This window comes from Meriones unguiculatus, chromosome 4 (assembly GCF_030254825.1).
Source record: "Meriones unguiculatus strain TT.TT164.6M chromosome 4, Bangor_MerUng_6.1, whole genome shotgun sequence".
Taxonomy (NCBI): domain Eukaryota; kingdom Metazoa; phylum Chordata; class Mammalia; order Rodentia; family Muridae; genus Meriones; species Meriones unguiculatus.
Window position 1 is genome coordinate 9,595,313 of NC_083352.1, and position 25,668 is coordinate 9,620,980.

General features: G+C 46.2%; 1 protein-coding gene and 1 long non-coding RNA gene across 6 annotated transcripts in view; one reads left to right on the forward strand and one right to left on the reverse strand.

Annotated features, from left to right (window-relative positions):
- The window catches only part of Dlgap2 (DLG associated protein 2), a 715,977-nt gene that overhangs the window by 660,857 nt on the left and 29,452 nt on the right, over positions 1-25,668 (forward strand). For all 5 annotated transcript variants that reach the window (XM_060381432.1, XM_060381433.1, XM_060381435.1 and 2 more), the window contains one exon: positions 24,971-25,323. In XM_060381432.1, coding sequence (XP_060237415.1) covers positions 24,971-25,323 — 353 coding nt within the window. The remainder of the gene's footprint in view (positions 1-24,970; positions 25,324-25,668) is intronic.
- Positions 1-25,668, reverse strand: part of LOC132653587 (uncharacterized) — a 32,325-nt gene that overhangs the window by 4,427 nt on the left and 2,230 nt on the right. The window lies entirely within an intron of this gene.

A 25,668-nucleotide genomic window follows, 5' to 3' on the forward strand; every position in this document is an offset into this window, starting at 1 on the left:
GGGAGCTGATGCCCTGCCTTCACCACAGGTAAAATGCACTCACTGAAATTACCATGCATCACATAATGGCGGTCGTGATAGCCTTCCAAAGCATTTCCTTCAAAGATGACCTTGTCTTTTTCTCAAACTGAACTCCTTACATTGTCAAGGCTCTTTAAACAATCAAGTGTAACTTTCGTTACAGCCGACAAGAATGTAAGTGCTGACATATGGGTAGCGCTTGCATCTTAATGCCAGTGTTGGAGAGGTTGGAGTGAGTTGGGGAGCCTATGCAGTGAGCCCTGTGGTAGCTTTGCGGTGCCCAGCCTCAGTCACTGCCACTCAGTAGCAGATCCATAACTGTGATTCATCACGACAAAGCCAGTCAGTGGTTAGTGTAAATCCATACATCGACTTAAGCTTGGAGGCCTCAATGTCACAGTTTTCCTTGGTTTTTATGAAAAACCATATCCACACCTTGAAGATTTACCACCTAGACCAAACCCCACTGCCCACTAGTTTACTGCACAATTATTATTTATATATCACAATGAATATACATGGCCCAGAGAAACCCATAAAACACAGCGAGCAGTAAAAGTTTGCCATGCTCCAGGTGAAGGCTGGAAAAAAGGCTGTAAAACATCCCAGTGTCAAAAACTGAGGTGTCTCCGATAGCCTGAGATTCGAACTGCTGGGCCCATAGCAAAGGAATTTAAAGTACGGTCCCAAGGAGAAGCAGAACAGAACAGACTTTGTCCGTATTAAACAATGTGAGGATCCAGAAGACAAGTAGGGGAGGTGGTGAGAAGGAACAAATGTCCCGAAGGAAGCAGTCCAGGTGCTCACAACAGGCCTCATTGTCCAGGGCTAACGTGAACCAAGACCCAAGGCCCCACACACTGCCAAGTAACAACAAACAAGACCTTCTGTCCTGGGGAGCATAGAGTACTTCATGCTGGAACATGTAGAGGAATAAACTGATTCGAGTCTCTTTCCTTTGCTGACCTTGGGGAGATGTTGGGCCTGCTTACTCTCTGACTCTGTTGGTAAGGCTTTCAGTAGTCGTAATAACAATGAGTAATATATCCAGAGAGCATGATGAGTACTCTGCTACAAATGCAGGGGAAACTCACTGCCTTCTCGTGTGCTCTGGTGGCCCCCAACAGGGTCTTTAGCAGTGCCCTGAAGCACGAGCTTCAGGCCTTGGTGAGTGATGAGCAGTAGAACATAGCACTGTTCTCATGGCAGCCTTGTGGAGAGCACAAGACACAGCCCACATCTATGACACTTGAAGCAGACAGAGCTGTTCCTGTCAACAGAAAGGCATGGGATTCTTGAGAAGGGCAGTTATAGTATCTGGTTGTTCTCTCAGATATCCTGGGTCATGTGCTCCTCTGCCTCAGTGATGTCATAGATTGACATTCACCCTCTACCTACCTATGGAAATGGAGCTAATTAAAAGCTTAGGGAGAAAACAGGAAACAGGACAGGAGCCTACCACAGAGGGCCTCTGAAAGGCTCTACCCTGCAGGGTATCAAAGCAGATGCTGAAACTCATAGCCAAACTTTGGGCAGAGTGCAGGGAATCTTATGAAAGAAGGGGAGATAGTAAGACCTGGAGAGAACAGGAACTCCACAAGGAGAGCAACAGAACCAAAATATCTGGGCACAGGGGTCTTTTCTGAGACTGATACTCCAACCAAGGACCATTCATGGATATAACCTAGAACCCCTGCACAAATGTAGCCCATGGCAGTTCAGTGTCCATAGTAATGGGAACAGGGACTGTTTCTGACATGAACTGATTGGCCTGCTCTTTGATCACCTCCCCCTGAGAGGGGAGCAGCCTTACCAGGCCACAGAGGAAGACAATGCAGCCACTCCTGATTAGACCTGATAGACTAGGATCAGAAGGAAGGAGAGGAGGACCTCCCCTCTCAGTGGACCTGGGGAGGGACATGGGTAGAGAAGGGAGAGGGAGTGTGGGATTGGGAAGGGAGGAGGGATGGAGCTACAGGGGGGATACAAAGTAAATAAACTGTAATTAATAAAAATAAAGATAAAAAAAAATGAAAAAAAAAAAAAAACGCTTCGGGAAGGGATGAGATTAACAGTCACTACACTGAAAGGCAACCCTTGGAAGCTGGGGCTGATAGTCCTTTCACCCCGGCATTCAAGAGGCTGAGGTGGAAAGATCAGAGTTCTAGGCCAACCTGGGCTACAGAGTGAGTCCCATACTAGCCTGAAGTTCTTGGTAAGACCCTGTCTCAAAAAAGTAATTAAATTAAAAGGCGACCCCTTTGAAGGGGATCACACATTACCACTCATGTTTGTTGAGTGCCTCCTGCAAGCAAATGAACAATTAAGCATTTTCATGGTCTTCAGAAAGGCTTTGAAACAATAATTATGTGGTAGAAAATGGCTTTGCTGTTTTTAGAGCTGTCGTTATGGAGAGAATAGAAATAGAACAGATTTTCACAGAGATAATATAAGAATCAGTACCGAACTCAGGCTGAAGTTCTGATTTATGTACACAGTAAATCGTTCTTACCAGGCACACTGCACATTCCAAAAATCCACACAAGAAATAAATTTTTAAATGTTTCTATTCAAAGTTTCTAATGGATCCTGGCCTAGTTAAAAATCTCTTCTAGACTATGGGTGAACAGGGAAGAAAGTATGTGAAATGAGCACAGAGGTGGGCAGCTACAGGCACAGCACCGTGGGCTAGCATGGGCACCATTATGAGGAACGAAACCTGAAACCATCACCAGCCCCATCACCGTTACTCTGAGCACAGCCTCCTAAATGCTGAGGGTTTTCTTTACCCAACACAAGTTAGAGGATATGCTACCTGATCTGGTTAATAGGATTATCAACAATGTCAAAGATTTTCTGTTAATCTGGACAAACAGTATAGAGGAACATCCCCCAAATGACAGAATTCAAATAGCTAAGTATTGCCCTGCAGACCTCCTAGCTCTTTCTCTGTAGACATCAGGTCACATGGCCCTGTCTTTTTCCTGCGAGCAGAGGAGCAATGACTGCCGTGGCCTTGTGCTCTCCATCCCCCTTGCAGCTCCGCAAAAGCTCAAGACAACTTGAATTATACTCTGCTCTTCTCTGGTGCCTTTAGTACATGGAAATTTGGCGGCATCTTTGAGAGCAACCAAGCCTTTCTCAGCTCTCAGATGGGCTTTTAACTTGGGAGTTAGCATATCAGACATGCATATTCACACAAAAGTTGGAGCCAGTGGCCTCCATGTTCTTGACTTTCAAATCTGAAGAGAGAAATTTGTTGAGGGTGAGTTTTAGGATGCATTTTATTGGAGTGATCTTAAGAAAGATGACAGGAGGGGTCCTGAGAGTGGGGCTGTTGAAGGTCACTGCCTTTGAGCCGTTAAGGCTTTATTGAATGGAGGCATGGGGGAGGGGCTGAGGAGCCAGTCGGTCCAGTTTCTGTTCAGCTGTCCAGTGTCTGTCAGTTTCAGGCCACACCCTCACGTACAGATTTCAGGAAAGGTGTCCATTCAGGAGGGAAGAGATATGGGAAAACCAACCATTCTTCAGCAGATCCCTAGCCAAGGCAGAACCAAAGACATTTTGGCTTAAGTACTTTAGACATCTCTGGCCTGTAGCAAGGCACGGTTATCAGTGGGGCTAAGGACATTTGTAGCTTTCAGTAAAAAGTAAAGTTTAAAAAAAAATGTAAAATGAAATAAAAACAACATTTTCACCATCCTTTCCCGTTAACTGCGAGGCCAACTCTGCTTCTTGTTCTCATCTCCTTTCTGCCTTGTGACTCACATGTAGAGTTTACCCTGACCTCTAACCCCTGGAAATCTAGCAGATGGAGAAACTCCCTCATGTCATAGGACTGAAGGGAACTGAAGGATCTGACTTGCCTGTCCCTCCTTTCATGATTCCATCTTGGCTGCCTGTGGCCGTGATGCTATGACTCTCCTAATATTCTCCTAATATTCTGATGTATATCTCCCTTCAGTACCTCCACTATTCTCTCCATGGCTTGATCAAGCTGCTCTTTGGACCCGAAGACTCATTCTCTCTCTCTACCTGCCTTCTGAGCCACATGTGGCTGCTTGTGGAGTTGATGTTGCCACCTTCTTAACAAAGTTTACATGGAGGGAAAACCATGGCAGCTACCTTCCAGGAACCTGCCTACTTTGATTGGTTCTTATGTCACTAACCATGCCGACTGTGAGAGCTGAACCCCATCTGCAATCAAAGCTGCCGGTGAGGGAGGCAAGTGGATTTAAGTAACGTCACTCATCTATACTCCTTGCCTTTTGTAAACTGTTATTCTAGCATTTGACAGCTACCTTCATTCACATTGGAGATTATTTTGGTAAAATAACTTTCTTTTGTCCTGGTGCACTTGAGGTACAGCTTAGCGGTAGGGTATTTATCTGGACTACAGGAGGCTCTAGGATTTGTCCCCCGGGCTGAAAGGGATTTTTTAAATGATACTTTCTTTTTCTGGCTCCAAAAATCTACTTTCAAAAACATCTCAAAGTGATTGTTTTGAAGTATAAGATGCATTTAGACATATTCTTTACAGCTGCATGAAAAATGAAAACTGGCAATATCAGATTCTCTCACCTTATAAACATGTAAATATAGAAATCCAGCGCTCGTGCAATAAATCAAGTGTCAAAAGTACACATGAGTGAATTACTGTAGATTTTGGAGACCACGGTAGACTGTCTAACTTAGACCCTGACAGATGGGTGCTACCCGCTGATGTGACAATCAGGTCACCTCTTTTCTCACCTGCACTGTGGGGATCAGGGAGTCAGCCCACCAAGCTTCACTCATCTAGTCTCTGTGGTCCCAGCAGGCATGGGACACAGCACTAGGCAGGACACTCCCCACCCATCGCGCCTTCCATTATGAAAAGCAGTGGTGTTGACTGTAGACCCCTCCCTCCTTAAATGAAGTGGCTTTGAAAACATCTAACTTCCATTTCACACTTGGTTTCTCTCTCATCTATGAAATGATTTATCAGGTAAATTTGCTTGTCTAAATACTCATTTCACTCACTTTTTCGAGGAAAGGAATACCATTGACACTGTGGAGGGAAGCGGTATAAAATTAGATGATAATGGCTTTTCTCCGGGTCAGAAATCGTCTTCACAGATGTCACAACTAATTCTAGAAGTCATCAGAACCAAGGGAAAGCCACACGGGTATGATGGAAGGAACAACAGAGACCTACTTTATCTTATTATTCATATTTCTACAGTGGCTTCTCTCTCCAGGGTGCATAATAACTCTGTTTCCAAGTCAAATCTTGGCTCACACACAGGAGGAAAGCTATCCTTAGCGTGTGTGTGTGTGTGTTCTGAATATTAGACAGAGGGAAATTGTTCTTAATACTATGAATTTTTTCTGTACTTCTTCGTAAAATTCCCTGTTGTGTGAACAGTAGGTCTTCACAGAGAGATATACCAAGTGTCTGGCCTGGGAGTTGCTTGGAGCTTTGTGACCTAGTCCCCAGCTTCTTCAGATCTAAGCACTTCCCAGTAAAGGTAAAGAAGAATCATAAGTACTTTAATAAACAGATGAACAGAAAACATTGACAAAAGGTCACACATGGACACTTTAAATTTCAAGACACAAAAGTCCAAAGTAAAATAAAGAAAAGCCATCTTATGTCTGAAAGAAAACATTATGCTGTGTTTGGACTATGAGAGTGTATTAGGTATGTGCTGTGTTCAGGGCATGGACAGCTTGCTTTGAATGTAGAATCGTCACAAGTCTGAGCTTCGTCCTCACACATACCCTGGGAACAACTGTGAGTGATGAGCCAGTGATCTACACACACCTGCTGCATGTCAAGAAGATGTGTATGGAAAGTGATGGAAGTCGAGGGGAGGGTTGGAACACCATGGCAGTACCTATAATCCCCCAGATGCCATGAGGCTGGCTGACAGTTCGAGACTGAGTAGTATGAGCCCATCTAGGGAGGTATTCAAGCCCAGAGTCAAGCAAGCCCATGATGTCAGGGACACAGAAGTACTGAGCAGGGAGGGAATAGTATGGCAAAAGGGCTCGGGAGCTGTGGATCAGCACCCACACAGCTCAGAGCCTGATGGATGCCCCTAGCAGAAGAGAGCATTGCAGGATGTGTAGAATCTTCCAGAAATGCAGAGTTGAATTTCTGTCAGGCCCTCAGCTTGTGTCTATGTAGATATGGGCCACATAGATATGAGGTAGCTGGGTGGCCTTTGTCCAGTAGGACTGTTACCTTATAAGAAGAAGAAAAGGTTTGAATACAGACACACAGAGGAATGATTGAGTGAGGACATAGGCAGAAACTGTTATGTGCAAGCCAACGTGGGAAGTTGAAGAAACAGCAAACCAAGGCATTTTGACTTTGGACTGCATGGTTCTTGGTGTGAGAAGAAATGGCCCACAGCTATGGTTTCTTATGCAGCTAGAGACAATGGGCACAAAAGAAGTGAAAAGGCTGATCTTTCTCTGCTACAAAAAGTTCTAGAGATTACTGCCAAACCTAATCATACAGGTAAAAGTCACAAGAGCCGGGGAGTATTGGGGAGCTACAACAGCCTCCAGAGGAGGCTCCCGTGTGGCTGGTTACAGTTGGAACACGCTGAAGAAGTTTTATCCTGGAGCTTTGTCCCCGTGAGACTCGAAAGGGCTGCAGGGCAGGTGACATGGATGATGCCATCAAAGAAGACGAACCAGCCAGTTGTCAGATGCAGTTGTAGGAACTGCAGCCCCAAATGGTGACAGACCAGACACTGAGAGAAACAGGAGAGAAAAATACATCTGGAAGACTGGCCTTGCTAGCCCACTGCAACCCCTGTGAGTTTAAAGTTACCCTACAGGAATGATAGTGTCCAAGCCCAGAAACAGGGTGCCACATAAGGAGCAACTCCATCCTGAGAACAGAATTTCTTTAGGGTGTGCCAAGGCTGTAAGAACAGGGATGCAGGAACAAGGATGTGGGAACAGCTTAGGTGCTGCCTATGCAGCTGGTGCCCTCGCCACAGAGCCAGTGGGAGCCGAGTCGAAAGAGAGAGGTGTGGATCTGTGAAAGCTAAGGCACCTCTGCTGTGTCACTTCACCACACAGGGCACCGATGACAGGCCAAGAAAGATTTCCATCCAAGCCTAGCTTAGTGAACCAGGGAGTTTATTGGGGTTGCTTACGAGGAATATGGCTAAGGTATTAACTTACAGGAGCATGGATAAGGGCTCAAAGACACATGCATCACAGAGGAGCCTACCCTGGCAAGGGAAAAAAGTCACAAAAGGTGACTCACAAACGGCTCATCTCTTAGGAGAAGCCCCTGTCTCCAGCAGTCCTCACTGCTTATTTAGCCCAGGGAAAGAAGGTTCTCATAAATCTTGTGCTTCTGGAACTTCCTAAGCTTTGAAGTTCCAGCTTACTTTCTAAGTATTAAGAACCACCCCCTAGAACCGAACATTTACATTCACAGAAAGACGCTCTGCAATAGCCTCTGGCAGCGCATCATGGCAGGCCTGGCGCATAGGGACAAGTGTGGGAGTCTAGATTGGCTCTGCCCCAAGGAAGAGGCAGAGAAGCTGGGAGAAGAGGGAACTTTAGCCTCCTTGCATGGAGAAGGGCTCTCATGAAGGATATCTGCAAGAGCGGGGAACTTGCAGAAGGGGGGGTACCAAGCTACCAGAAGGAGCACAGAGCTTTCATCACAGCCCAGGAGACAAGGTTGCCACTGGATTCTGGCATTATGGCAAGTTGGGAAGATTGCTAAAAGGCCCTGGACAGCTTAGGTCCTCTATAGAACAGTACAGATCTTTACAAGATGAAGCCAGTCTGGGATCCTCCCACATCTCTTGCACAGCTGCAGAACCAAAGAGACACTGGGATTTCAGAAGCCTCAACAAGCAGGCATGTGCCTTTCAGACTCAGTGATGTAGCATGTGGCCACATCCCTGTGTCACAGACCTGTCCTGTGACCACTGTAGATTCCCAGATATAACTTGGGTCTAACGGTGATGGCTAGACATTGCTAGGACCCAAATGAGAATCTAAAAATATCCTTCCTTGCCTTTCACCCAGTGAAAGACTCCTGCTTTTTGCAGCACCAGCCTCGCAGTCCTAAACTCTGTTTCTGTTGTCACCATTCCATCCCTGTAAGTAGTACCCTGGTAATGGTATTGGCCCACCAGGTGAGCCAGCACCAAGGCCTATCTTAAGACCCTGTGCTTGGCCACATCTGTGCCACACCTAGTGTGTGTAGTTCCAGATTCCAGGTCGTAGACACGGCAGGGTTCGGATGGTGTCATCTGCCTAACACAGAATGTTCCTGTAAGCACTGGGTGAATGTGTCTGAAGTCATCTGGACTGCGGGAACCCATTTTTCTTTTGGAAAAATATACGCAGGACTGAAAAAACTGAAATCCTGTGGGGTCAGGGCACACACTGAAACTCTTTTCCTCCTGCTCACAATATTTCTGCACAGACCACATCTTCTGCCCTCAGCTGAAGCTTAAGTCCATGGCGAATTAAGAAACCCAAAGTGATGACCTCATGCAGAGATCAGTCCGTTGTGTTCCCATGAATGTTCAAGGTATCTCTGTGGTTACTGTGGTCTACCACTCGGTCTTCTCAGAAGCTGCCAGCACTGGGCACTTCTGGGAACCCTGAGATGCCTCCATAACTTTGTACTGAATTGTAGCCTGGGTTGTCTTTGAAATCCTTCCCCTGTGTTTGAAGTTTAGAAAAATACACTTAGGACCAGGGACCTGGCCTCTTTCTTGTGTCTAAGTTCCAGTCCCCGAAGCAGGCCCTGTTGTCAGGGCTACAAGTTAGCATGACCTTCAGAAACTGATAAAGGACAAGATGAGACAGGGTGAGCTGAGAAAATCTACATCCATCACATAAGAGTGCCAGAGGCTTGGAGGCTCACGGAGAAGTAGCCACTGAGGAGGGTCAGCGGTGGCTCATTTGACACCGCCACAGGAGCCCAGGGGTCCCTGTAACCAAAGAATGGATGCACAGGGATTGTTTCCCTTACCAAGAAGGTCCCTGGCTCTATTTCAAAGTTTAGTTGCTATGAGAAAGCAAACTTAAAGAAGAGAAAGTTTATTTTAGGTCATGGTTTCAGGATTCAGCCAAGGCTTCGTGATTCCGTGGTTTGTGGCTTGTGACAAAGTCATATGTCTTGGCAGAGGATGCAGGGAGAGCAGAGCATGGAGGACAGGATGCAGCCAGGTCTGAGAACAAGATATGCCCTTCAAAGACACACCTCGGGTGAACCACCTCCTCCAGCCAGGCCCGACCTCCTAAGAGCGCATTCAATGCAAATCTTTCCATTGGGTCACAGAGTGGGTCAGAGCCTTCCTTTGTAGTCCAATGACACAACAGCACAGGGACCAAAGCTTTCAATACATGAGCCATTTGGAGGGCACTTCAAATCCAGACCACGACACTGGCGGTTACAGCAGTGCTAAGTAAAGTGTACCATGCTTACAGGAGTGCATGGTCCCAGATATGAACCCCAACCCCTGTCCACAGGTCCACAGAGTACCCAAGCTTAGCTAGGGTACAAGTACGTGTCTCATTTTCTGGCTATAACCTTGACCTGAGCTTCTTCCACCTATGGATCCCCATCAGCAGTGAACTCAGAGAGCTCCATCCGGATGATGTGCACATGCTTCAGAGTCACGGCAGACACTGAATCGTCACACGGTCTCTCAGTGCATCTTTCTCACAGCTCTGGAGGAGAGGTCCTAAAACTCAGGGAGCATCAGTATCAGCGCCTGGTGGGAGCTGCTTACTGGCTCATAGGTCACACCTTGGCGGGGTGGCCTCAAGTGGCAGAGGAATCAAGGCAGCTCTAGGGGACCCCTTAATAAGCACACTGAATCCCACAGTGGGGCTCCAGCCTCTTGACTTCACCTCAAAGGCCCCTCCTCTAATACTATCACCTGGCTGGGGGTGGCAATCATGGCCCAGCTGTATATTGCCCAAGGCCCTACAATGCTGGAGATGCTCATGAATATCAAAATTCAGCCTGGCACAGCTGTCTTGAGCTGATGAAAACTAAATGTAGACTATCACGGCAGTACAAAAAGCAGAAGCAAGTTTGGTTAAGAATTTTTGTGGATTTGGGACCCCTTCCTCCTTCTTCTCCTCCTCTTTCTCCTCTTCTCCTTGTCAGGAAAGGAGGTGCCTAATCTTACTGCAATGTGGCATGCCATGGCTGCTTGATAGCCATGGGAGGCCTGAGCTTTTCTGAAGAGAAACTGAGGAGTGGATGGGGTGGAAGAAGGATGGGAGGAGGAGAGGGAGGGGAAACTGTGGTGGAAAGGTGAGAAATTGAGGGGAAGGGAGAGAAACTCTAAAGGGGCAGGGGTTATTTCCAAGACGGAAAAAAATGACAACATTGAATTTCCTATGCCTAGGGGTTTTATGGGGCAAAGGCAGAAACTTGACAGAGGCTGACATACTCTATTGAGATTGATTAATTCTTCGGGCTATCATGGGCCAAAGAAATGAAGAGCCCACATGTTCTATGACCACTTTTCCGGCCCAACCAGAGAAATTACAATATGCTCTTTATTTACTTCCCAGCCAGGTAGGGTGGATGAAGCCCCCATCCGTCTACCTCTTAACTCCAGCTTTTGACTTTTACCATCTGCTCAGCTGTTAGTTTCTTGGCCAGCATTGCTCCCCTCCAACCTTGCAACCCTGTATCCTCACGTTTACATGATCAGCTTGAAACTTTCTCATGGCAGACACCTAATTCTACCCCAGCCACCAAGATGTAGCTGTGACCTTCCTTGGTCACCTCATATTTAGCTCATTGACTATGAGATGGTCTCCTGGGTAGGGGCATCATTAGAAGCCATCCTGACTTAGAATTTATTCTGCCATAATCACCTGCTTCAGAGGCAAGGATATATGAAAGGACCATGTGTTTGTCAAGGCCTTCAGGGAGCCAGCTGGCCTGTCATCACTGGCCCAGAGCCTATCCTCCTGTCTAGTTTGGTTAGCTAATACCTATCTTCCCCCATTCATCTCCATCAGTGCTTAAGATTCTGCTGTTTTAGCCCTTAACCTTCCTCCAACTCCAGCCTGTGTTCTCATTGCAGTGTATGTAAGTACTTTACAGTTCTAGCCTTACTATGGGTCCTTCTCCCTTACTGCCTACAGAGACCTAGATCCTGCCTCGGGAGGACTTCAGCACATTTAGTGGAACACAGATATTCAGCCCATAGCAACTTCCTCATTTTCCACACTAATGTTCACATACATGTCACAGAAATTTAAGCATTTCAATCATTATATTTCAGTATAATCTGATTTTCCTTCATGCCAGCACTATCTTGAAGCCTTTGTAGGGTTAGTCAAGCATCTAAAGGACAGGAGTAGACTCAGTAAAGTCAAGGGGTGGGTACCAAAATGACCAGGACACTGTGAAGTAATCTCAAGGTCCTCCAGCACTGGACATGTAATATGTGGGCCCAGCCTCAAGGCTCCTAGCTATAACATACCTGGGTGTGGGAAGGCTGTATTCGGCTTCTGGTGATGATACCATAGTGAGCTGGCCATGTAGATACCACCAGCTCTGGGTCTAGCTACCACCTGTAGAAGGAATCTCTTGTTATCTGTATGGAAGCATCACCTGTCAGTAAAAAGCTAATGGTCGACAGCTGAGGCAGGAAATAGGAGGTGGGACATCCAGCATAGAGCCAGGCACAGGAGATTTGCTCAGCAACATATGAGGAGATTAAGCAGCCACATGGCAAAATGGAGATTAGTAGAATGGGTTATTTTGAGTTATGAGCTAGTCAGAGAAGAGCCTAGCTATATGGACTAGGTATTTGTAAATATATTTTGAATCTCATAAGTCATTATTCTGGGAGCTTGGGGATGGGAAGAAACCACTGCAACATCCATTTGCAAGGTTCCATGAAGCCACTTAAAAAATGTGTCTCAAAGAAGCCAGTCCTGATGAGACCTGATAGACTAGGGTCAGATGGAAGGGGAGGAGGACCTCCCCTATCAGAAGACTGGGGAAGGGGTATAGGAGAAGAAGAGGGAGGGAGGGTGGAATTGGGAAGGGATAGGGCAAGGGCTACAGCTGGGATACAAAGTGAATAAACTGTAATTAATAAAAATAAAATAAAATTTTTTAAAAATGATGAAAATTCAAAATGACACAACCACTTCAAAAAAAAAGTGTGCCTCATTTTAATTACTGACCCATACTGAGTTCACAGGCTGGAAGACAGACCAGCCCACAACTACAGGCTCACCTATAGGTGGGTAGCATCTCTCAAAAGTACTAACCAGGGCATTACTGTGCCAAATATCTAGAGGTATCCAGATGCACATTAATTTCTCTCAACATTCATATGAGGCAGTAACCATATGTCTAGAAAATCTTCATGTATTGACACTTATACCAAGATTTACACTATCTGTGGTCCTCCTGTGTTCAAGTATTTAGACTCACTCCCTTTCATGGTTATCTCAGACCTCAAGGTGTGCTGTTCTCCTTAGATACTTTCTTGGCAATGACTATGACTTTATCCTCTGAGATTACAGTGTTCAAGAAAGGACACATGACTATTATCTCTGAGTAACCTGGTTCCAATTCTGAACCTCAGGACTGCCTGAAAAAACTCAGCATCAGTCACCTCAGGGGAATGCATGGCCACATCCCCACATCATCACCTGGAGCCCCAAGACCATGAGGCCTCAAGGTCTAAGGAGACCTCCTGTTCTAGTCCACTGGTTCACACCAACCTCCCTAGGATCTCTGTGCCTCTTTCTGCATTAGACTCTATGAGTCTGCTGGGTCTGCATGGGCCATATCAAGACAGAGACAGGAGCTCTACTGCAGAGCCTTCCATATCCTGCTTCACTGTCCAAAAGATGCTCTTCCCTCTGTACTCCTCCCCCTGCACCTTCCTCCCCTCCCCCCCCCCACACTTGGTGATTTTGCATTCTCACCAAGGCTAGGTGATCTTCACCAGGGCAGATATTTTCCTGGAATTATCTTTTCCAGAAAAAGACCACACAGAAGAGGAGCCCCTGAGCCCACTTGACATGGGAAGGGTTTTGAGGAAAATATGTACAACTGCACAGACACTTATAAAAGCATAAAGGTCAAAGGCAGGGACCTTCCCAGAACAGCAGAAACCATTCCAACTCTTGGTTTTGAGTTGATTTTTTAATGCGGATTTCACAGTAGCCTCCTAGCTGCAAAACCATTTCCTAGGACCCTTCAAAATGTCACAATTATGCTCTAGAAAGGTACTAATTATTTATCAGTCTAAAGTTAATTTGACTGGACTGCTTTTTTTTTTAAAAAAAAAAAGATGTTTGTTTAAAATTTAAACATATGATTCAAAAGCATTTTTAAGCTGCATGTGATGACACATGACTATAATCCCATCTCATGAGAGACCAAAGCAAGAAGGTTGTTGATGTCTCAATAAAAAAAAATTAATGTAACAAAACCCCTTAATAACTTCCTCTTGCGTTTGACAGCCATCAGAATGCTCAGACCTGACGCTGTGAGTATCGGCGGTTATTGATGGCAGCCTGGGTACTGAGCTAAGACATTCTCTCAAGCCAACTTAATGTTTCCAAGATTGATGCAGGAGCTGAATGAGACTGATTACTCTGAAATTAGTCTTTCAATGCCTTTGAAACGCCAGATGCACAGAATGCTGAGCAATGCATGGTGACTTGGTGAATAGCTTTAGGAGTCAGACTGTAAAATGCGTGCCACTCTGGATATTTCCAGATGACAAAGAAGGTGATGGTAAAGCAAAGAAAGAAAATGATGATGCTTAAAGGAGTGTCTGTGGCACACAGAGGCAGAGCTTGTTAACTCAAGAGGTGCCATCAGATTTACCCTGACCTAGTCACGTCAGAGTAGCACACTGGGTCTTTTCAACGCAAGCGCTAGGGAAGCTTTGAAAAACCCCAGGGGATCATCCCTAAGAATATTCACACCTCTGTTTATCCATCTATTTATGTACTTGGTGCCAAGGGGAAAAGGCAATAAAGAAAAACAAACTGATCAATTGTATTAGTGCTGTCGCGGCCATGATAAAGAACATCTAAAGTGATACAGGTACCCACGAGGGCACTGAGATCCAGGGGAAGCCCCAACCCATAAAAATGAGCAGGCTTGCTCATCTGGTTCTATAAATGCCAGCATATGCTTTCCCTAGCCAAAGCTGACATTTTCTTTTTTGTTGTGTTGATTTATAGCAGGTCACTACTTCACTGTCATTCTAATCAATCATAAAGTCGATTGAATCATATTTACAAATGTTTACTTGGTACCTAATGTCCATAAGATATTGTAAGGATGCACTGTGGAATGAAAGGAAACCAAATGAGATTTGAGAGAGATTTGGTAGCTGCAGACAGGTACAAATGTATCAATAATCATTACCTTCAGAAACAACTATATAAATGCTGGCTAGCTGACATTCAATGCGTCCTTCTAATTAAAGTCAATTGTTAGCAATTGTTCTAGGACTCATAGAGTGGCCACGGCTCCTATTATGCATATTTTTAGGATGAGCTGAGATCTTGGAGTTTAACTGTAAGAACACAAGTATTATCTCTCAGCTCCTTTTAGTAAATGTAGTGACAACTTTTGTGTCCACTTGGCACGATAGAGTCATCTGGGGAGAGGGCACCTCACTGTGTTGACCTGTGAGCAAGGCTATGCTGCATTTTCTTGATTGGTGATTGATGTAGGAGGGCCCAGATCACTGTGGGTAGTGCTCCCTTAGCTGGTGGTTCTGGTGCATATAAGAAAACAGGCTGAGCAAGCTTTGGGAAGCAGTAAGCATCATCCCCTCCATGGTATCTACATCAGTTCCTGCCTGGAGTTCCTGTCCTGACTTCTCTGGATGATGGACTACAAGCTGTAAAACGGAATGAACCCTTTTCTCCCCAAGTTACTTTTGGTCATGGGAATTTATCACAGCAATAGAAAGTCTAAGCCAGTGAACCAGGGCTACATTTATGAGTATTATCAAGGACTTCTCATCTTTGCTGTTGGGACTTAGCAACATGGTCGTCATTACCATGCAACCCTGGCTGCTTTTGGAAAGATTCCCAGGGCAGACCAGCAAGGCTGTGAGACCTATTTCTGGTGCCTTAGATTGTGCATACATGAAAAAAATCCCCTCACAAACTTTTGGGATCATACAGTCTTGGAACATTTTTAAGGTCATGCCAGTGGTGAAGCCAGAGTTTCTGAGGAAAAAATAGTATGACTAAAGTCATGTTCCTGTTATTCCTGTGGGCCATCTCACCAGAGGCTCCTCAAATCCACATGTGGCTACGTTCTCATGGATGTCCAGAACCCACAGATCATTCAGAGGGCTACCAGATTAGGACCTGATAGGATCTCTGGCTTTCCTGGGTCATTCAGGACAGCCAATTCCAGCTATGCCTGGTGAATACAGCATAGGAATGCCATCACACTGTGCCCGGTTGTAGGCGCATCGAAAGGAGGCTGGTAGTCTCTAGGATGAACAAGCCTTCGGATGCTGCAAGCCTTTGGAGCCCCTGCCTGGCCACAGCTGCTTAGATAGCTGGCTTTCTTCTCCATCGCCACTGATACATGCACAGAATTCCTAAAAAATGAAGCCTCTTTGATGTCAGATAACGTGAAGCATGCTTGCTTTGCAAGACAAATCCAAGCTTTAGAAAGAGTTCTGTTACCATTCCCTGTCTGGGTTGCTGCTTGTGAGAAGTAAACTTGTTATGTAAGAAGGCAAAAAGATGAGATACTATTCAGCATGTGACTACCTCAAAATATGCTAGTACCACTTCTGGCCAGATGTGTATTAGTCCCTAAACTTCCTAGGGAACATAACTCTTAATAAAGCCATGGCATGAAGCCAGCATGGCTATACAGGTCATGTAGATGTGGAACTGGGGAAACCATGTGTCTTTCTTTCTTAATAATCCTATTAATCTGGAACTTACTGGACAGTAAATCAGACCCTCACTTAGCAGAGAAGCCAGCAAGGTCCCACATGCCCTGTTCCTGCCAAGGGTTTGGTGCAGTAGCATCTGGACTCTCCGGTGTGTCCTTCACCGTATGACGGAAAGTTCACCAACCCACTTTATTAACCTTCTCTCTCCTCTACTAGAATAAGAGCAGTGTGAGGCAGGGGTGTTTCTTGCAGTTGAATTCACGGTACCTAGAATAGTGTGTGACATATTAGAGATATGCTACAGTTTTATAGATTTATTTAATGAAATGGTGAATAAATGAATGTGTGAATGAATGAATGAATGAATGAATGAATGAATAGGTTTCTCTGTTTCTATGTAGACTTGCATAGCCTGCAGGTACTGGGGGTGTTATGGATGAGTATTCTGAATGGAGAGGTGAGGCGAGGAAAGAGAAGGGAAGAGAAGAGAGGAGGAATATCATGTCCTATCCCATCTGTAGCACCCAGCATATAGTAGGCTTCCCTTGTATGTTGGGACTTGTGCACGGTAGGCTACTCCCATGGGTAGGCCTCTGTAAAAAGTCTTTGTAGTTAATTATGAAATTTGCATCTGCGTTTCTGTAGCCCCTGGAGTTATAGGCAGATTTTCTTAAATAAAGAATAGCATTTGCGACATAACGAGAGCCAGCTGGCAAACAGCTCTGAGAGCCCCTCTGATTACACAGCAGATTGCCACTTTGGCCCATACATCATGCCTCCAGGCACCATACCCAAGCAGGGCCTTGATGAGTCACTGTCTCCAGAAGTCCCCTTTTCAGTCCAGGCACCCTCTGCCTGGGCTGGGGAGGAGCTGGACTTCCTAGAGAGCAAGAAGTGCCATGCACCTGTCCGCCCCATGAGAAGCTCCGTGCAATGGCTTCACGATGCCATTGTGAGCGGAGAACATGAAGTATATGAACTTCTGTTGCCAAGGAACAGCTGGGCGTACAGAAAACATGCTTTGTGAGGATGGCCCAGGTCTGCATGGAGTTTGTCTTAGCTGATGTGGGATGCAGCAAGAGCTCCATGACCCTTCACCTTTCACAGTGAAGTGTGATGCCTGGGGCATCTAGATAAATCGGCCGCCCTCCAACACCCACAGCCTCATTCTCTCAACAGCTGTGTGCTTCTATGCCACAGGACAGCCATGCTTGGCCGGCTCATAGTGATGGCATTTATTGATTCACCTAGGCCTTGAAGGTTCTCAGAGGGCTGCACTCAAGGACACTGATTTGTTGCCGCAGCTGACGTCGGCTGTCTGCCCAGGCAGTCTCAATGAGGTAGGGGGATCAATACCTCTATCTTCCTTTTCCTTCTATTCACCTTGAAATTATGACAGTGCAGTTTATGGTGTGGGCTCGGGGCCTCCAAGCAGACTTTTATTTAGTATATGTTAATTTTACTCTGAAACATCAATAAGTCAGATGTTCGCCATCTGCCCCGCAAGAAGCATTTGCTTTCCTGTTCATGAATTCTTTATGGAGCGTCATCTCTTCCTTAATTAAGAGTCATTGATAGCTAGATATATTTACCTCAGTAGGTCAATCGCACCTGTAAACCTATGTCATCAGAGTGTCACGCAGAATTAGCCTTCCCTCAAACCCCAATGAGAAATTACAATTCCAAAATCAATGCAGTAGACACACCATTCATATTAAGAGGCGGAGTGAAACCAGTGTCTGTGGATGTGTGTGCACACAGATAGACACTGTGAGACAAATGACAGGGCTCTCCAATGCACAGCTCAAGCCTTGTCACCGACACGTTAATCCATGTCCCTCCCACCCCTGCTTTGGCATAAAGTATCGCAGTTATTAATCTATGGGTTTCAGCTGGACTTTTTTTCAAGTGTTCCCATGTAATTTTAAGGTGTTTGTGAGCACTGAGCACCCCAACACCTTCCACATGACTTACCGCTGTACGACATCCTCAGTTCTCTGAGACAGCCTCACTGTGTAACCCAGCCTCGTCTCTAACTCATGATCCTCCCATTGATTCTGGCAGGCTGAGATCCCAGCATGAGCCACCAGGCCTGAGCCAAAGCTCCCACTCTTAAGAAACTGGGCAAAAGTTGCATCATACCGAACAGTAGGTTTGGGAGAGAAATAGCATACGTGGTTTGCGTGTTTTAACTTCTGCCTTGCAATGGCGTCATTACAAAGTTCCCTGTAGGCCACCAATGCTAATGATGTTCCCTCTGGGTCACCTGGCCTTTTGTAGATCCTATATATTAAAAAGAAATTGTTTGGTTCTTCACATCTCATGCAAGGACTTAATGCGTGGTATGATTTGCAAATAGTTAAAACGAAAACAGGAAGTGTCTCAACAGTAGAGCAGCTGTCATCACTTCATTTCCCTGTCTGGGATATGCTAAGTACCGGTTACACTATAATTTCTTACTAATTAGCACATTCTAAACAGGCAACTTAGCTGCTAACCCTCAATGTGGCCCCAGAACTTGGGTGGCCACATAATTGTTTTGAAACTTTAGGGAGACCATTGTGTAAGTGGCTGTGGGAAGTGATTTCACTGTCTTGGTTGATTTATACTTAGGTTTTGAGACTAACATTAATTAAAGTGTCAAAATGCCTATAATCTTTTATGTCAAATCTTTTTTTTTCCTTCAAAGTTTGGTTTCTCCGGTTCCTCCTCTCATCTAGGCAGTCTCGGGCTTGATTACTGTAATTCCTTTTATGCTGCTATACTTAAAGATCTAATTAAGACAGCGCTGTGACTCAAAGCGTGGTGTGCACATCCAGATAGAACGCTGGGTGATGCCTGCCATTCAGAATATGTTCTGCATTGATTATATATTTGTGCTCCACACCACAGAACACCAGATTTTAAACCTCCTTATTGGCTCACAAATGACTGATGGTTTATCTTGAGAAATGAGCTCCTGGATACTGGCTATAGATTGATAGTTACAAAGGCCTGGAAAGCTAGGACGCATGGCCATCGTAAGGAAGGGATAATGAGGCAACTTGTTCACGTCATTCAAGTTTTCTTCCCAATAAAAGGGGTCGATTCAACTCTCCTTGGCTAACAGACCTTGGCTAACACAATATGAAGGTATGCCATGAGTAAGCATGTGCCCCATGTGTGGTCACACTGTGTGCAGAGGTGTTCCATGTGTGTTAGGGATGCTAGTGTTTCAAATGGAGGCACACCGCATGTATGAGGATCAGTGTGGGGTGCCCAAGTGGAAGTATGCTGTGTGTGGAGAGGGTGTCCTTCCGGAGCTACAGTGTGGGGTGTGGGTGTGTGTACAGGTATCTCATGTGGAGTATAGGTGGAAGTTTCTTTTTCATATTTGAACTTCATAAATATGCATGTAGTAGCTTCAAATCTGTCTCTGAAGAAGCACAACCCAGCTCCAGGTTGCTGTGGTATCTGTTCTCCCTGCTCTCTGAGGACAGGGACCAAGAGAGGCATTAGGTGACCGTGAGATAATGGCTGCTCTCCTGAGTGCTTAACAGTACCATAGAGCAGCAGAGATGGAGGAGAATAAGTTCCCCAAGGCAACAAGATCACGTCATCTCATGCCTGTACAAAGGTCAATATCGTTACTTCTTATAGCACTGGGAGGGAGGTGATTGCAGCCTCCCTCCCTGAAGATGGTGGGCAGATCTGACCTGCTTGAGGGATGCTATTGTCATTGCTCAGCATCCGTCCTGATGCTGCCATTGTGACTGTGTGGAGGTGAGTCTTAGATGTTGCACAATGTGTGTTGTTTACAGAATGCTGGACAATTACAGTAATTAGCTCAAGACATCCAAAAAATAAACATATTAGATTGCTTCAAAGCAAAAGTCCAAAGCCCTGCCAGGACTGCCCTCAAAAAACGTTTCCTGAAACCAACAGCATCGTTACCACGTGTGATGTGTGTGGCATTTATGTGGACCTGTTGTGTAAACCTGTAAGGGTCTATGTATCTCCAGAGCCCTCATCTGGGTCCATGGTTGTCAGTGGGATGGTATCTGTGGTCACAGGTGGGTTAAAAGCACTCAGGTGTGGATCACCAATGATTTTAACAGTCATTGTGATACAGTGGACTTTCTAGCAGTTAAAAATACATATATTTGGATTTACTTTCAAGAAGGTTTTACAGGGAAATATGGGGGCTGAAGTAATGTGTACTTTACCTCTGCAATGAGAAGGAGCTCTCTTCGGATGCTCTGGCTGAGGCCAGAGCCAGTCAGGATGCCCTCTGGCACTGCATTACTGGCACCAAGTAGACATCATCCCGACTTCTCTACACAGGTGTCACGGCCCAGCCCACGTCACTGGCACACAGCCTCGCAGTACAGGCCTGAAAGCTGCCACTCAAGAAAGGTCACCGCTCCTGCCTCCCTGCTAGAGTGTAGAAGCCCTTCGCTGGGTTTTGCAGGGAGAGCTACCTGCTAATTCATCAGCTACGAATGCTGTAACTCCTTTTCTACAAAGGCTTTGCAGGGAGAGCTACCTGCTAATTCATCAGCTACAAATGCTGTAGCTCCTTTTCTACAAAGGCTTTGCAGGGAGAGCTACCTGCTAATTCATCAGCTACGAATGCTGTAGCTCCTTTTCTACAAAGGCGACAGTTCCAGTAGTCCCATCTTCGCCCTGTAACAGACGTGTCATCGGTCAGGACTGCGTGATGTTGGGTTTCTCTGGGCTCTCGGAGGTCTGTCCTGGCACTCCCCATAGTTGTGCTGCTGGTTGGCTAAAGGGCCATGAAGCAACAAAGTTTTGGTTGTTACATTTTCAGATGATGGTTTTTTCTTGAACATGCTCAGTGGGTTCTGCATTGTGAACTGGGGCATGAGATGCTTTCTTGGGTAGGTATGGAGTAGAATTTGAGTGTTTCCTTAAATTTCCTAGAAGGCCAACCATGAACATATTTCACTTTCTTTTTTGAGGGTTTTTGTTTGTTTGTTTGTTTGTTTGTCTTTGAGACAGGATTTCTCTGTATGGCCTTGGCTGTCCTGGAACTCACTTGTTAGACCAAGCTAGCCTTGAACTAAGAGATCCACCTTACCTCCGAAGTACTGGGATTGAAGGCATAGTCAAATTTCTCTTTCTTGGGAGTTTACCTGATAGGAAGTTTAATACTCTCCAGGATGGTATAAAGATAAATATAACTGTCGTAAGACAGACACAATCATTTTAACTATGTTGATATATATATATACACAGTGAGTGTGTGTGTGTGTGTGTGTGTGTGAGTATGTGTAACTGGTGTATATGTGTGTGAGAAAGTATATGTATGAGTATGTGTGAGTGTATGTATGTGCGTATATGAGTGTGTGTGCCTGTGTGTGTGAGTGTGTGTCTGTGTGTATGTCTGTGTGTGACAGCAGTCAAGTACCTTTTCAACCCTCCTTATTTTTAAGAGACAGAAGCTCTATGAAAACAGGAGCTCAATGATTCGACTAGGCTCCAAGCTTCCTAGTGCGGCCTCCCAGATTCTAGTTCATTATAAGCACACTCCCCCACTCCTGGATTTTTTACATGGGTTCTAGGGGGGGGCTAAGCCAGGTCCTTGTGCTTGTGTAGCATGTGGTTTATCACCAGGACGTCTCCCTGGCCCCACATGCACATTTCTAATGCTTCTTGATCCTGTGGTCTTTACTGTCAGCACCCTGCAGGGTGCTGGGATGTCACTAAAGTCAGTATTCCTACTCAGAGATGCAAAGGCACGTGGCTTTGTGTGCCGCCAATAGCACAGTCCCCAGTCAGGCTCCACGGTCTCCACATGGCTCTGCTGGCTGCTCCCAGTTGACCAAGTCAGAAATGCAATCTGGAAAGAATAAACTCTCCCCTCTACACTCAAGCCACAGGAGAGTACTGACATGAAGGTGGCTACCTAGCTTCCATTGCTGTCAAGTGGACACTCTAAGTCAGTAGTTCTCAGCCTATGGGTCATGACCCCTTTGGCAAACCTCTGTCTCCACAACTATTTATGTTACAATTCATAAGAGCTGCCAAATTGCGGATATGAAGCAGCAATGAAATGATGTTACGGTTGGGCCCATCACAATATGAGGAACCGGATTAAAGGGTTTCAGCACTAGGAGGGTTGAGAACCACTGCGATAGATGGTCTTTCCAGACTGGCCTAAATTTCTCCTAAATTTTGAGTGTGTGTGGGGGGGGTGTGCACACGTAGTGCTCGTGTCCTTGATAAATACACTGCAAAGCTCGTAAGAGCTTAGTAGCCTGCAAGGATGGATGAAAGTGCTCTAGTCCAGTCGTCTCAAACTTGGCAACACCCATCTTGACCAGTGTTGCCAAAGATGAGATCCAGGAGTCAGGGCCTGTACACATGTCCCAGAACATGAGAGTCACACGGAAAGATGAATGACTGGCTCCTCTGAGGTTCTCAGCCTCAGTGCTATTGACTGAAAAAAGTGTCCATGGTGGAGTGGAACTAAACACTCAGGGTGTTTAGCAGCACCAGACTCCATCTGGGGGTGCCAGAGCACCCCACCTCTACCCTCAAAAACATCACCAGCACCTCCAGGGTCACCTGAGGTAAAGGAAGGGCAGGACCAGCACAGCTGCGCATATCTGTTCTCTCAGCATGGAAGGAGGCCCACCCAGAAACTCCTGGAGGAGAGGACCCTGCTTGCCCACAACTTGGCCGAGTGCAGTGGCACCTCCATGATCTACGCTAAGTGAGCTGGCAGCAGGGCAGTGGCCAGGCATCTCAGATAGATCTTCTGTGCCCAGATCCCACTCAGGTTCACAAATAAGAATTAGAATTTGACAGGAGCGTTCTATGCCCTTGTGTGTACATGAAAGGTAGGCCCTGGCTCAATCCCTGAGTGCCCTGCTGATTGGGCCAGTCCCTCTCAAGGGAGGTCAGTCACTTCACATACGCTGCTCCCTTCTTCTAACCAAGTTTAAAGCTCTGATCTGAGCCCAGGGCCTGGGCAAGGGACACTAGTGGCAGCCATATTATGGAGACTCTTTCATGGGAACTGGGTTTTCTGTAGCTCTGAATCTCAGATACAGGTTCAGACCATCGACAACTATCAAACAGCAGCAGCAAAACTGTGTGGCCCACTGGAAAAGCAGCTGTCAAGGTCAGCTAATGTCTAGGATTTCTGAACAGGGTGTTTCCAGCCACCACCAGCCCCCTGTAGCCTCCATTTCCTGGCTAGAACTTGCCTTGTCTAGGAATCTCACATGGGAACTTCAGTGTGTCTTTCCTGTCTCCCCAGACATGTCCTGAATGGGCTTTAAAGTGTTTCGGTTATTGCCTTTTACTTTCATTATCTGAGAAGCACAGAACAATTTTCAAAACTTTTTATAGACAAAACTGCCATTCAGGTCATATGGCTGTTCTCTCACTGTGTCCTACATTGAGAATACAGCATTCCTGCTTTGGAATTAAGCCCCGGGATTCCCGTGGTCTTCTGCCTGTGACATTGGCAGCGCTGGGAGGTTGTTGGGTCTTCAGCAAACGTGGGCCGAAATTATGTCCCATCCGTGGGGCATAGAGGAAACCAAGATCAGTGTCTCCCAGAATACAAAGAGCCCAGATTCCCATAAATGGACATCACTAAAGAAGAGGATCGGGGGTGCAGGTCTTGGGTGGAAGGATTCAGGAAAGGCTTGGGGAGACAGCACTGGAGATAGAGGAGAGACAGGGAAAAGGAAAGGAAACAGTATACAGAGAAGGGTCAGCATAGGTGGGGTAGGGTGGTGGGACAGGGAGGTGGGGCAGAAGGCTCCCGGAGAGGGCTGGGGTAGGAACTGGGGCAGAGCAGTGGCTGAAGAACCTGAACACCCCACCCAGCACAGCGATGTAGCCATGTGGACCTCAGACTCTGGGACCAGAGAGAAGAGGAACAAAGGAGATCCCACACACGTGTCTCCATCAGTTATACTTTAGAGCCAGTTTACTGTGAGGCAAGCAGGAGCTGGGAAGAAAAAGACTCCCAGAAAATCTCCAAGTGGGGTGCTGTCCCACGGGGTAAATCACGTACAGAAAATAGTACTGCAGACAATGATACGGCCTTTCCAAGTTTGGGAGCCTGGGGCTAGGGGAGTGCAGGGTGAGGAGCATGAGTCTCGGGGTATTTGTAAAAGGTAGCAATGGAAGATGTCAGCGTGCAAACATCTTAGAAGCCAGAGACACATAAGGGCACTGGGTGGAGCAATAATCTCACCATGGACATCTCTGAACCTGAAAATGGTAGGTAGGGTGCTTTCAGTGTTTAACTCTGCTTAAAAGAGAGATCCTCATTAGCAAGAGACCTTTGGAGAAAAGAAAAAAAGAAAAGGGATCTCAAGATGTGTTCTCCAGGGGTGGGGGACAGAGCTGATTTCTGATACCCGCCTCTCAGCCACTTTCTACCCAACTCTTCCCACTGGGCTGTTTAAAAAATAGGCCCACCCATCAGCTAATACACTGGCATGGTGAGCTCACGTCATTTCATTTGTCAGCATTAAATAACAACTACTCATTATAAAGAATTTTAGCAAATACAATCAGAAGAGAGAAAACTGCAGATATTGTCCCTCACCCATAAATTTAAGTGACATTTTCAGACAGCCGCTGGCTTTTCACACCAGTGATTCCCTATGTGTGTGCATTTCATTTTTGTCTCTGGTCTGGGACCCTGCCTCCTTCACTCAGCTAATGTGATAAATGGGGGTCTTCGCACAACACCATGACCTCCATGAAGTCAGTGGTATAGAAGTGTTCTGTCCTATGTGTGTGCGCGCGCACACACACACACACACACACACACACACACACACACCATTTCTAACTTACTTTGCTGGATTCTTAGGTGCTTTTAAGACTTTTCTGTTGTCACGTGTATATCCACACAGATATCTTTAAGCACAATAGAATCTTGCACGTCTTACCTGACTTTCTAAGGTCCAGACACAGACTCACTGAGCTGTGAGTTGTGGGCAGAGCTGTACACCATCTCAATGTGGGCATTCCCCTAACCGGACCTTCTCCTCTTACAGCTGTCTCCTACACAAATTACAAGAAGACACCTCCCCCGGTGCCTCCTCGGACCACCTCCAAGCCTCTGATCTCTGTGACAGCCCAGAGCAGCACAGAATCTACGCAGGACGCCTACCAGGAAAGCCGTGCCCAGAGGATGTCCCCGTGGCCTCAAGATAGCCGTGGTGGCCTCTACAACTCCATGGACAGTCTAGACAGCAACAAGGCCATGAATTTGGCTCTGGAAACAGCTGCAGCTCAGCGCCACGCAGCTGACGCTCAGAGTAGCTCAACAAGAAGCAGTGACAAGGCAATCCTGGTCTCCAAGGCTGAAGAGCTTCTTAAAAGCCGCTGCTCCTCCATCGGGGTCCAGGTAGTCTCCCCTGACCACCCTCTCTGGCGCCTGTGTAGGTTGAGTCAAAAGTCATGTCACAGCCCCAAGTCTTTGGCCCCTTAACAGAAGCAGGACAGTGAACACTGAGAGGCCACATGAGCCTGCTGCAGTGTAAGAGACCCCAGGTAGAGCCCAGGGAGATGAGGGTCATGTGACACCCCTCCCTCACTACCTAGGGATCCCCAGAGGTGTAGTCCTCAGGGCTGACAGCTAGGCAGACATTTTGGATAGGTTATTTAGATGCCTGTAAAGGAGGTGAGTGACTTGTTGAAAACATTTTGGTCCCCAAGACATGTTGGGAATAAAGAAGCAGGCAGACCCAAG